The sequence below is a fragment of the Gymnodraco acuticeps genome, unplaced genomic scaffold (assembly GCF_902827175.1).
Source record: "Gymnodraco acuticeps unplaced genomic scaffold, fGymAcu1.1, whole genome shotgun sequence".
NCBI lineage: Eukaryota > Metazoa > Chordata > Actinopteri > Perciformes > Bathydraconidae > Gymnodraco > Gymnodraco acuticeps.
In genome coordinates this window covers 538,610-552,969 of record NW_022989815.1, presented here as the reverse complement: position 1 = coordinate 552,969, position 14,360 = coordinate 538,610, and the positions used below count along the sequence as shown (strand labels likewise).

At 40.6% G+C, this 14,360-nt stretch overlaps 1 protein-coding gene across 1 annotated transcript in view; it reads left to right on the top strand.

Annotated features, from left to right (window-relative positions):
- The window catches only part of otofa (otoferlin a), a 107,801-nt gene that overhangs the window by 55,337 nt on the left and 38,104 nt on the right, over positions 1 to 14,360 (top strand). Inside the window, 4 exon segments of the mRNA XM_034230840.1 lie at positions 9,445 to 9,521; positions 10,084 to 10,210; positions 11,779 to 11,833; positions 12,484 to 12,615. Of these exon segments, the coding sequence (XP_034086731.1) occupies positions 9,445 to 9,521; positions 10,084 to 10,210; positions 11,779 to 11,833; positions 12,484 to 12,615 (391 nt within the window).

The following is a 14,360-nucleotide window of genomic DNA, read 5'->3' as shown; positions in this document are numbered from 1 at the left end:
AATCAGGTGGTGGCTCTGGGGTTGTTGTGTGAGCCACCACTTGAGAATTGCCGTCTTTTTTATTAAAAAATGTCTAATGTCCATCTTCGGAATCTCCGCGTCCGGGGCTGACAGTTTAAAACACGTTTATTTCCATGCAACTCTCTGATTGGTCTGGTGGCGTCGTCTTGCCTCTGTGTTGCATTCACTGAACATGGGAAATTACATTTTTACAGTCCGTCCTATAGGTAAGTAGGTTAATGTATTATATTATTGAGGGAGAATTTGTCCGGGGCTAAAGAAAAAACATCCGGGGTACCCCAGGCGACGCCCCCTGTGCGGCACACATTTATACATGTGATAAGATTGACAGATTGCCCACTGATAATGCTTTATGCTGTCCAGATGTTGTAAAATCTGTCCCTGTTGTGGAGCCTGAAGGGTCCTGTGCTTAATTACAATGGGGAGAAACATCAACAAATATATTCACCAGACACTGTTGACCAAAAACCATCCAGCAGATTTTGAGATTCAGATTGACACAGAGTATTCTGTAAACCTGCTAGTATTAGATATAAATGTGCCTGTAGTCAATGTTCGTGCAAAGTTTGAATTAAACACGCAGGAAAGGAAACTTTCAAATGAGACGTCTTAAATTAAGAGGGATAAAATGAAGAATGAAGGTAGCATTTGATCTAAGAAGTGTCTTATCAATTGTTTTAAGTGTCACTTCTCTTAATGAACTGATATGGTTGTTCAATTTGGCACATTAGAGGTTCTCAAATTAAAGGGAAACTTCACAAATGGTAAAAACGGTGAAGTTTCAGTATGCAATGGTAAACGGACTGCATTTTTATAGCAAGTTTATATAGCACTTTTCTAGTTTTTACGACCGCTCGTAGCGCTTTACATATACAAGTCAGCATTCAACTATTCTTACAGAAGCAGAGCAATTTGGGTTTAAGTATCTTGCCCAAGGATACATCAACCTGTTTGACTGCAGGGACTGCGATCAACTCCTACCTTTGTGATTGTTAGATTACAAAAAGGTGTATAAAGTGTTTTTTTGGCTCTAAAGGATGCTGCGTCTGATCCTTTGCCTTAAGTGAGTTGAGAGACTTGAGTCAGCAGTGGTTGGGGCTGAAAACTGCAAGTTTGAAAATGAAAATGTATCTTTTCTTCTAGCACAACGCATCCACTTAACTGAAGGGTCAGTGGTTGAGTTGCATTGTGGGTAATGTGGGTAGCAGGTTTTATAAAGAGAACTGTACACTGTTTGTCTGACAGTGCTTTAGGCAACATATGTCCCTGCTGGTTGAGTACTCTTCTAAGTGTACAGAAATGGTATGTAATAATTCAAATATTGTAGGAATGAAAGGAGTTTTTTTACCACCATCACTTAAGGGGTTAAAAATGGATTAATGGATTAATGGATTCTGTTGGCCCTGGGTGGATGCAAAATGTATCATGTACAACTATGCAAACTTTCAAATTGCAGAAAGAAAAAAACATAGTAGCTGAAGTTGCATGGTTTGTTTAAGCATTTTATAATACATTGCATTTTCAGTTAGTTAATAATACTAGTCAAGTAATCGAAGCCTGTACAAGGTTTGGTGAAAAACTAAGACCCTAGCCCCACAGCACTGCAGTATGACTAAGTCTCCCTCTGTGTTTGCTTGTCGTGTTTTTGCTGAATATATGTGAAATGATCTGTGGGTGGTATTGATTTCCAGTGAGACTATCTGCACTGCCAGACCCCTAAATCCATCATTATACAGTAAAGTCGAATCAGCCTGTGAAGAATTCTGTATGTGTGAGGCTGAATGCTGTCGGGCGGCATGTTTTTAGTTTTTGTTTGTTGACAATGAACGGTGGAAGTTGCACTGTCTTACAGCATAGAATCAAAAAACTGTTCATGTTCTGCCGATGTGAGACTCGAAGCAGCGTGAGAAAATAAGAACATTTGAATAATCTTAACTTTTTGAGCAATCCCACGGGTATTACACACAACATACCCAGTGTTTTAGTTTTTCTGTATAAAAAAGTACTGCTGTGGAGAAATACTGTAAAAGAGTTCAATGGAAGTGGGATGAAAGCAATCACCAAGCTCATGAGGTTTCACATCAACTTTCATTCACCATTTCCTTAACGTCTGTAGGTGAAGCAGCTCTTTGTCCTTGCTGCTTGACAAGGGCACTTGTTATCTAGTTGCTCCACAGAGCTGTCAGTCAGACTTGGCAAGGGCTGGCTCTAGGGGCATTTGAGAGTTGTTGAGAAATTGGCCAACTAACTCCCAAGCATCCCAACAAATCCACCTCTCATGTACCTCACACCGGTGTTGGCCGGACTGACGGGCCCTGTGGAACGATTTTAATAGCTTGTCACTTTCTCATCCAAGGAACCCGTTATAGCCTGATTCACCAGCTGCTCAAGTGGATTCTTCTGCTTTAGAGGTTTTCAGAATTAAAAGTTGTTATGATGTTTCATTGTGTCCTGAGTTCTGACTGAGTCACTGCAGCCAGTAAACGTTTCTTATTCTGGAAAAATACGGTGTTAATGTGCAGGAGATGATTACCGGGGATGACTCTGTTGTTCTTCTGGCATGTGAAATAGGAGGAGGGGGAGTAATACATAAAATGTCATTTTTCATTTCATTTAATCGTTTATTTGAAGAGGGACAATGCACATTGATGAACATTTTTAAATGTAAATATGCCGGATTTTAGCTTTGAGCTAATTGCCATCCATAGTCCCTCACATCCAACATTTTAGAACATGACATTTATAAACATAGCAAAAATAAATACATGATATGCAGGAAGAGCATGAGCAGCATATACAAGCATTTACCATGTGGCAACTACGACATATAAAGAGCAAGAGAAGATAAAAGGGCTACATAAAGTGCAAGAGGAGATACCCCTGTATTAAAGTGCATTTAGCGATGATTACACGTCTGTTTGTTTCTCAACCATTCTTTAAGTTGACCTTTAAAACTGTTCAAAGTGGGACAATCCCGTATCTCAGTTGGGAGGCTATTCCACAATGATCTGCCTTTAATTGAAAGTACATTTTGACCGAAAGTGGTCCGTCTACGGTGGACCTCACAGTCTCCTCTGGTTTCTGACCCTAGTGCAGCGTCAGTGTGTTTTTTGTGGATGATTCCCCTAAGGGAGTGGGAGCCAGTCCATGTAAACATTTATAAAAAAAACACATACTTTTAAAAGACTTAACATTTTCAAAACTCAAGAAATTGTGTTTTTCAAGGATGGTACAGTGGTGGTATGAATGTGGCTTTCTGTCAAACACCTTGATAGCTGTCTTGTACAGCTGTCCAATGGGTTTCAGGTGTGTGGCACAAGCAAACGACCAGTTTGCCATGAACAGTTTAGCCTGGAGGTGTATGTCTTTAATCTCTGTGAGTCCCTTTGATTGTTTTACCGACGCTTTCATGCAGATCTCATCATTCTCAGCAATGTCACTTTTTCTTTAACATCTTCTTGTCACTTCTAGCTGTATTCATCTCCAGACTTCAAAAGTAGTTTTCATCTGCGGCCATACAGTAAGTCAATCTGAGACTTTGAACTTAAAACTTTAAGAGTTTACGAGTTCAATTGTGTATTTAAATCACTTGAGAGACACGTAAACACAACTCCTCCCACTCACAAATGCAGTGGAAGAACAAACATACATGGTACTCGGTGTTCAGCCTACTGCTGTCTATTTCGATGATATCACCTGCCTGCAGCATAAAGGTCATGCACTGTATGCTGCTTACGGGAGAGTTTGGGCTTATTACTGTTTTCAGAGGGGAATTCACTTTATTATATCTGTTCATTATGACTGCATGAGAGCGTATTCGTTCCTCCCTATCCCCTTAATTGAGTGAAATTGAGCCCAAAGTTGAACGTCCCTCTGCAGCTTCTTCATCATCTCTGGTCCTGCAGAATGATTTATGGCGGTGCCCATGAAGCACATTGTGTTATCTGCGATACCACAATGCGCCGGCTTTGCAGGGGTTTTGTTATTCCTAATAAATAAATTAACCTCTGGGGGGTTTCACTGCCAGTGAAGCAGATCTGCTGAATAGTGCATGCATGGGAGCACATGTGCCAGACAACAAGAGAATGGATCTAAGGCTCCGATTGTCATTTGATCTGTGGACATCAAACGCTGGAAAAGAAAATGAACAAAGAGATGAGTTTGCATATAATGTTAGATGCTACTTTGACACTGGTGCAACAGACTAACAGCACGGGACCTTCTTTCTCTTGCAGAACATATTTATAAAGAATTTGGCATTGCCTCACTGAAACTGAAATTGCTTTAAAGAGTCATTGTGTTTGTTGAAATTATTTTAATATGCATGAATCATTTGCATAACATCAGATTGGCACTCAAAGGAGACAATTCTGCCCGGGTGGAGCTTCTGCTGAAAGGATTTACTGAAACAAGTGTTCAATTATTTATTCAATTGTTCTGCTTGTGATTAATTTGTCCATAAGTGTAATTTGCTGTGTCTTCAAAGACTGCTCGCTCCGGCTTCACATGTTGATAATGTATCGTCGCATGCAGAATAATGCAGGTGTTGCAGGCCTCTTATCTCCCAGTGGAAATATCCATAGCAACAGACATGTCAGCTAAACACAAACATGCTATTGTTTAACAGTATCGGTATATTCATTTTACATGTGGATTTTGTGTGTTGCGTTATTTTTCACATATGGTGCTTTTTAGACATCTTTTTTTATTGTACACTGTGGCCAGCCGTCAGCTTGTCGAAAGCTGTAAGCTCTTGTCAGCAAACGAAAACCCTTCAGATCAGTGAGTCGAAACATTGCTGACACACTGCAAAAGCAGATCATATTTACAGAGTTTCAGTTTGAAGACTTATCGAGTTTCACATTTTTTTATCTATACACTCAACTTATAATGGGATTTTTCATTATCCATAGGCTAGGTTTTTTATATTATCTGAAGTGCTGTTATCTGTTCTCTTGCTTTCTCTCATGCTGCAGAGACAGATGCCGGATTGAAGCAGATATCTCTTGAATGTTTGACATCCCTTCTTTCTTCTCGTGTAGCTGTATTGCCTCGGGGCTGCTCTGTGTTTTTTTCAGCGCTGCTGTACTTTGCAGTGGAACTTCTTTTTCCAAGCTTTTGTGACGGTATGTCAGCCGTTATTGTTCTGTTTCAAGCCCTGATGTGGGAGCAGACAATGACGAAATCAAGACATGCCTCCTGGGGTAATCCTAGTTTCTTCATGACCTGTGTGTTTGTCCCAGACAGGAGGAAGGATCTCTTCTCATTAGAGATCATTACTTTTAAGAATTCTTAAAAGGACATTTCTTTGGAGTCCCTAAGACATCCGGGACGTCGAGAAAAAGGGAACATTTTGTTCTGAAAGCCTTTTAAAGTAGTCTGAATCATATTGTGTTTCCAGCCCAGTTGATGCAATAACAGAGTAAAAAATGCAAGAGCGCTATTTGGAGTGAATATTAACATTTTAACAGTGATGGCTATTCTTAGAAAAAGTGGTTTTGTAATGTGCATTCTTCTAGTCCTACTTCATGTTCCTCTACCAAACTGCTTTTCATCCTTAGTTTGCATTATGCAGATGGTGTATCCCTCACACAAACACACTGTAAAATATGGTGGAGGTATATGTTTTATCAGATTAATGCACACATAAAAAAACAACCCTTTCCCGTTTTGTTTGTGCTATGTAGGTCATCAAGGCTCTAAGCACGCTTTTGTTCAAGGTGTCAGGGCATTACACTTGCATTAGCGTCTTACTCTGTGACACTAATGAGGTTAAAGTTATGAGCAAACATTTGCAAGATCACAGGCATACAAAAGAGCTGCATCAATTAACGTTCTGAGCAGATACACAACAGCACTTGAGAAAAGGGGTACATTATATTGATGTTCCATTTGATCCGTTGTTGACATTAGAAGTAGTTGGAAAACATTACTGCAGCACAAGGCATCAAGTGCACCAAGTAAAGTAATTCTAGGTATTTCTAGAATGAATGAGAAAGTTTTTAGAGCAAGAGCACTGCAGAGCATTCGATAATCTTTCAGGAAAGAGAGTTCTGGTTTTGTGAGAGTTTTCAACCCCCTGCTGTGTTATCGGGTAGAACGAATCGTTGTCTGGCTGCAGTCCAGAGGATGCTAGAAGCTCTGCTATGTGTGCACCCTCTGTGTGTGTGTGTGTGTGTGAGGGAGGGGGGACAGGTGTGTAGGAGCTCCTTTCAGCAGAGTCCCCCGAGCAGAACGGACAGTATATATCAATGAATTATTGATCACTGGTGGTTCATTTTGTTTATCATCCACCACATTTTCAAAGGGATTCCACATTTTGACAATATTGATATATAATGATATCATTCAAAGAAACTCCTCTGCCCTCACAGTGTGGGCAGGAGCACAGATATACTACAAGCTTCATCTAAAAAAGTTTAAGACAGGAGTTGTCCATTGACGTTTTTACTGAAAGCTATGAAAGCGATTACAATTTGGAGAAAAACAACACTTATGTCTTACTTTGACCCTCTGCTGGCAGCAAGTTCAAAGCCACATCTTTTAGGTTAAACTGCACACACCCCTCTGCTCCTGACACTGCTTGTCATGCACATATTTGATATGCTCATAACGGCAGGGAACAGGTTTAATGCACAGTTTGAGACCCTGTTTATGGCGGAGATGGAAATCAAGCTGCAAGGTATGGGCGAATAACCCTGGGAATTATTGAGCAACTTATTCATGTTCTCATATATTATTGATTATCGCACAATCACCCCCAGACATGCAGTTCAGTTAATGTTCAGCACGTGCAACATGTAGCCTGAGACCTCTGTTTTATTTCAAATATGTAAACGCTGGCTTTGCAACCGTTATCTTATTCTCTCTGTATCTGCAACACATAGCTTCATGTCTCATTCAAAGCGTTTGTGTTTGCTTGATGGTCAGTTATAATTTGCAGTCGCTGATGCATTTATGGTGTTTATTATTTCAGATCAAAGGACAAATAAGGAAAGGAAAATAATGGCTTTAACAGCTTCTTCAACTTTCCTCTATATTTTCTTTTAGAGTTTCCTCTGCAAAGTAAAGTGAACATTTGCATATTTCCATTAACTCTAATTGGAAGCCCCACTTGTGAACAGGATTTTGCCAATCACTGACATATTTGATAAATGCATGTGTCATTAATTCTGCATCGAGGGATGACTTGTTTATAAACAGGTGTGTGGTCCAGTGGGTTAGTGCATTGGGGATCGGATCAGGGGGACAGTCAGTTCAAACCCCACTGCAGTCAGCATGTCGTTGTGTCCCTGAGACACTTCACCCCAACATTGCTCTTGTGGGGATTGCCCACAGTATTGAGTATGTAAGGCGCTTTGGATAAAAGCGTCTAACAAGTGACATGTAATGGAATAAAATCAAGTGAAAAACTTTCAAGGTAAATCTCCTTTGAAACTCGAGGCATGGCTTGCTGCTGAAAGAGTTTGTGTCTGATGTTTGTCCTTTTATGCACTCTCAACGCGGCTTGGCAAATGAAAGAAACATATTATAGGGAGCTTGATGCCTCAATATGTATATTTCTCCTCTGTTTTGGTCGACCATTACTGTTTCTTGTGCAGAGGATGCTCTCTTACTGCCAACAGAGTATCAGCAGATCGCTGTCTTTACCTGCTATGACCTTCTGCCTAACTGCTCTTATAACAACCTATGTTGATTTTCTCTTGATGTGTAACTGTGACCTCTCTGTGAAGCAAAGGCAAAAGTGACATGACATTGTTATTGTGGCAACAATATTTTAGAAAGGAACGTTTGATGTACTAAGTGTGTACGCAAGACTTTCCAATCAGAAAAGGTTTAAGATATTAACGTTTACTCTTGTTATTAAACGTTTATTTTCCTCTGGTGGCAATTTGGACCCGCGATTCCTGTCACTGATTTGACCAAAGAGTCAGTTGCTGCCGCTATCATCTGCATAGTGACCAAACACCTTCAGTGTTTTCTCTACTGTGTGTTAAAGTACAGTAGTGTTTCACAGAGCCCCCCCCCCCCACCATCCTTCCCCTCTTCCTCCTCCTCTCTCTGTATTTTCAGCCATGTACCTCCACCTCTTCCTCTCTCCCTCCCCTCCTCCCTCCTGGGCATCTGTTATCTTGCATGGCTGGTCTGGAGGATGTGCACCTGACAGGTGAACAGTATGGAAATATAGTTCCAAATATAAGGAAGCTGCAGGAGGATTTTTTTCAGGGATTTATATTGTGATCAACCTCTGTGGAGATCAGTAGTCTTTCATGTGGTATGTATAAAACATATTGTTCACAACATTGTGTGTTTGTCTTTTAGTTTTAGTAGATTATTGTTGTATCATAGATTAGATGGGACAACACGCTTGACTGGATAACTACACATCACATTTTTCAATTAACCAGGGCTGCAATGCACAATAACTTAATTATCAATACATTGATTTGCCAGTTAGTTCATTCGTTTTGTGGTCTATTAAATGTGAATTACACATTGCTTACATTTTCCGCAGATTGGCTTATTGATTATCTAATTGATTCAGGGTTTCAGTAACAATTTAGCTTTTCATTCATTTACTGTTATTTAATGAACTGTCAGCTGGTCAAACTCCACTTTATATTATATTATATTGTAGGATGAGAATCCAAGTGCACATTTTCAGGCGTGATCGGATTTGATTTGACTGGAAAAAGCTTTTTATCTTCATTTTGATGAGTCTTTCTTTTTTATTCTTATTCCCATGCCTCCAGGCTTTTACTTTTAAATCTCTCTTGGCTCTTAGCCATGAACCTGTCAATTGCCTTTATCCAATGAAAAGAGGTTAAAGGTTGCCTCTAGAATAACGAGGGAAAGATCAGAGCAGAAATTCAACTCTGATAGACTCGGCTGTGCTTGAAGAAACAAAAGGAAAGCCTTCCTATTCATTAATTCCCTGACATGTATCCATATCCGCCAGCAAATTGGACGGTCACACTTATTTTTAATATTAAGTCCCCTCATTTGTCGTCTCGCTGATGACATCACCAGCTCTTTGTTGATGTTGGTGACATATGATCCAGATATTATCAATGTGGAGACACAGGATACTCTTTGTTTTGAGATTGAGGGTCTGGAGAGTTGGCGAAGGGGGATTAAATCCACATGAATTAAATGTCTAGCCGAGTTAAAAAGACATCCATGACAAATGTTGTGGTGTTGGGTTGCATTTTGATTGAGTCCACGAGAGGTTCATGGGGTTTTCAGTCTGAAGCAAGTTCAGTACAAAGTTTTATCACTAAAGTTTATACATTTTTTGGTTTTGAGTGTACTGATGGAAAAATCATCTCATTAAAAAGAATCAAAAGGTTCACTTCATCATGATATACAGTATGACCCCTCTCTCTTTTTTCTGCTATCTTCTGTCTCTGTCTCCTCCCTCAGAGCAGGGAAGGGAGTCTTCTCAGCCATGAAGCTCGGCAAGATCAAGAGCTCTAAGGATGATCACAAGAAACTAGCAGGTATAACAACCCTCAAGACACGGCCCATTTAACCCAAGCTTAATATAATATTTAGATTTAGTTGATTCAGTTGTTTTCAAATGTTGCAAATTAGCTAGAGGAAAGAAATATAGGCCCGTTAAGTTACTGAAGTCTGAGCCCACCCTCCCTGAGAAAATGTTACCCAGACTCAAAGATAAACTAGTGAAATATACATTGATAATTGAAACAAAAGTACTGGAATAAGCCTATTAATATACACTGAGTGTTTTTTTAATTTTATTTATTCCACAAATATATAACATGCATGAACATCTACATAAAAATCCCACCCGCCTCAGTTTACAGTCCACTCAAATCTACAGTTATTGCTCACATGCACACATTACCCCTTTCCTTCTAAGTCTTGGCAAATTATAAATAAATACAGATAGTCATTTAAATTCTCTGACCGTCCCCTGGGTCCCCAGTCTCCTCATTAGAAGTCACTGCTGTGGTCCTCCCAACATCACATATCCTGTTCTCTCTAGTGATGGTCGCCATTGCTAATGTTAATGGTCTCGATTATGATTTTGTCGTTCAGAGGAGCCGGCGGTCCTGGAAATGGAGGACCTGGACAGGAAGGCGATGCGTCTTGCTGGGACAGTGGACCCAGACACGATCTCTTTGGCCTCCGTCACCGCCGTCACCACCAACGTCTCCAATAAGAGGTTTGTTTGAAAATGTGTTTCTACTTTGTGAAATGCGGCGTCCCACTTCCCTTTATATACTTATACATGTGGTCAGTGACGTGCGGTGAGGTTCATGGCTGGTGAGGCACTGACTCTTTCAGAGTCAGATTTACAAATATTATATTTTGACCTTAATCGAAATGTTCGGTTATTTTCAAAAGCTTTTTTAGTCTGATGCTTCGATTCATTTTAAACAGACTGTTCAACAAAAGGATACCCAACATCTAAATATTGGATTGTTCTTTCTTAGTAAGATCCCATGTTCATTACAATTGTGGTCTTACCTTGACTTGAAGATGAAGTCCATGCTCTCCTTCTGGACAACAATCTCCATTACATTTTTGTAAAAGTCCTCCTTATCTTCCTCTAGTTTCAAAAGTCTAGTTTGTTGTTTCTGTCTGCGTAGAATAACAGTAGCAACAAGAACCTGTGGGCTCACGTGCGCCCCCTTCAGTGCGGCAGAGGTTATGGCTGCCTCTCCTGGTGCTTTTTTCATTGCCGTTGTATGATGAGACCAGCGGGCCTAAATATCATATACGTGAAATAAGTTATTTAGAGACTATGGATGTCGAGGATAAATGTAATAGAGGGATCTACAAACATTACATTGGTGACATACAGTGAGATGGTGCAGGCATGCGCTTAGGGCCCGCTTTCCAGCCAGTTTCTGTGGGGTGACGCATTCTGAGGTGAGGCAGAGCTCATCTGTGCCTCACCTCACCCCAGAGTAACTGGCTTGAGCGCGCTCACAAAATAAGTGCCCGCGCTACATTAGTGCCAGCGCTCCAGCCAGTTACTGTGGGCTTACGTGAGGCAGAGCTAGTCCCTGCCTCACTCCTCATCGCTCCCATGTAGGAGTTGTAGCGGATTTCGGCCAATTTGCTGATTTTGACTATAAAAAGCGATTGGAATCATACAGAAATCACACTTACAACACAGATCAGTGGAGACATTTTATTATTATTACTATTTAGTTTTTCTTTAGTTGTTTTTCCGTTACATTGGAGTATGACAGGTGAGGCTCTGCCTCCCCTGCCTCCCCTGACTGCACGTCGCTGATGTGGCTCACTCATGATAGGGGAATACGCTCCAACACACACACACACACACACACACACACACACACACACACACACACACACACACACACACACACACACACACACACACACACACACACACACACACACACACACACACACACACACACACACAGACACACACACACACACACCACACACACACACACACACACACACACACCACACACACACACACACACACACACACACACACACACACACACACATCCTTAATGTTTCACTCAGTTCTGTACACCTCAAACTGCTGATGCTGCAGGATAACTTGAAGTTATGCCTTTTAATGGCATACATGTTTTAGAATAAACACATTCAGCCTGGGAGAATGGGAAAACGACAGCATGCACAATTTCAGATTCAAACTTGGAATTGAGTCTGTAATCATTTGCCACCTCAGTGTTGGAGCACAGGAGAATGTAATAACCAAATGGTGTTGTGTTTCTGAAGGTCAAAGCCAGATATCAAGATGGAGCCAAGCTCTGGACGCCCAGTGGATTATCAGGTGTGTGTTTGTTTCTTTTTTGTATGTACAACTGGCAGGATGATTTGAAAGAGGAAGAAGCCAAAGTACATCTTCAATGTGAATGCAGAAGATGCTAAACTTTAGGCTGCCCTCTGAAGAAAAACTATCCATCATTTCGGAAAAACACATACTAGACACCACTCCCATATATGCACAACAATAACAACGGTGTGACAGCAATGTATCTCCACAACATCAAAGAAAATAAATAAGAGAATAATTGTGTAACTGTCCTCCCATACTCACGGCCTATATTCAAGGCCCATTTTGTTAAAGAACATTGTGGATACATTAATTCACCAGAATGAAAGCCTGCTTTAATCCTAGGGTGCAGACTTCCTTTTTATGTTCATTATCCAAGGACTAATTAGACCAGAGGGATATTACTTGGATGAAGATGCCTTTAACTGAGATCTAGTTTGTCCATCCAACGATAAAGTGTAATCTGGCAAGAGCACTCCTTGTCTGGAATCACAATCATTCGTTTTGGAAAGGTCAATTAGTTCGTTTTTGCCTTTAATTGTCCTCAGTGTTAGTGCTGCATTGTTTCATGATGTATGATGATTGTATTACTGCCACTGTTGGAGATAACTCTGATTCATATCTCATGTGCTTATGTCTCCCTTCAGATCAGCATCACGGTGATCGAGGCCTGGCAGCTCATCGGCCTCAACATGGACCCTGTGGTGTGTGTGGAGGTCGGAGACGAGAAGAAGTACACGTCGATGAAGGAGTCCACCAACTGCCCCTACTACAATGATGTGAGACCTCATACTGTATACAAGTTCCACCTGCAAAAACACAACTTTAAACTAATAATGACTTCCTTCTTTACCTCTGAATGTCAGCTACAATTTGTTCATCCTATTCTTCATTTTGTTTCTTCATCATAAACAATCATATGCCCAAGGCGGATGCAATTTTTTACATCATATGCGGTATTCTAGTCAAGTTGGCATAATCTAACTTAAATCACATTCTGGCCAACACTGACTGAGATGTGTTGTTGAATCAGGTTGAAATTCAATTCAAAATAACAATAATACTCCCATTAAATACAAATATAGGCAGGTAAAAATCCTGTTACAATATTTAAAATGTAGTGTTAATACAGTAAAAAACGTACACTTGTGGATGATTGGGTCCTGTAAAAATATTATGACAATGTTTGTTATGTACCTTATAACTAATGCCAAAAAAGGAGAAATGTGTATTAGCTACCTCAGTCACCCCAGAAATATTGCATGCTTTCAGTAGCATTTGTTAATGGGAATATATGAGCTACAAAACCAAGTTGTATTGGATAAGACCTGAAACAACATGATTGCTTTGATACTGTGCATTTATCTTATCACAGTGGTATTGTAAGAGCAGGTGTTTCTCAACATGAAGACATCAGTTAGTGCCTTTTTGTTGTTGTTCCTTCAACCAAACACTCACAGTGTAAGTGCTCTCTATGATGTCCCGATGTAGTGATTTATTGACTTTGAAATACTACCTTTTAAGCTCTTAACTAAAGGGTTGTTACCCGCTCTGAGTGTTCCTGAACAGCAGAGAATCTCTCCCAATATGTGTTGGCAGTGGCGGGGGTCGTGCAGAGCTCAGAGAGGAAATCTGTCCGCTATTGATTCCTTCTGTTTGTGTGAAGATCCCCTGCGGACAAACACACTGGAAACCAAAGTGATCAGGATAATAGTCGTTCATACTTTCACTCCAAGTGTCCAGAACTTCCTGTTTGTTCTGAACCCGTGCTGCGGCTTCAGATAAATTCACACGCTTTCAAAATAATCTTCTGAAATGCGCTGCAGTGGAAAACTACAATCATCCCTGGTCATTCAAGGTTTACCGATCATATTGCAACCACTACATCATCATGAGAAATACAATGTCACCTCATTTCATCAGCCATGTCCTCGTTGCTCTGCTTAGTCTTTCTTTTAGAGTACATATTTTATCCTGTACTAACAGAACTCACATTTAGCGTCATGAATGACCTGCGAAATCCAGCAAACAGGATGAAACAGTGTGCGATGCAGGCAGGGATCGGTGTGTGATATGAGGCAGATGTAGCCTACAGAAAAGTCAGTGATGTGCAGTTGTGAAGAATCTGGCTGTGCCCTGTGTGATTCTTTCCTCTATTGTCAACGCACTCAAATGAAGGAAGACAAACAAAGAGGAACTACACAATCTCATGAGACACATCTGAGTTTTCCTGTGTCTGTGTACCCTGCAAAGCCCTGTCTGTAGTAGAGATGTATAGCATAGCAGCACCAATACACTGATACCTGAACACACCTACAGGAAAGACATGATGCAACTTCGAATCAGACATTTCTTTAAGCTACTCACCTTTGCTTAAGAATGAAATGTGAATTACAAATGTAGCGCTGTGATGTGGCTACAGTATGATCTCCTGCGAGATGACAAGACCATGTTTCTCTCCATCCCCTCAGCTCTTTAAGTGAACTCTGCACTGATATCTGGATTTAAAGTGACCTGCCACATT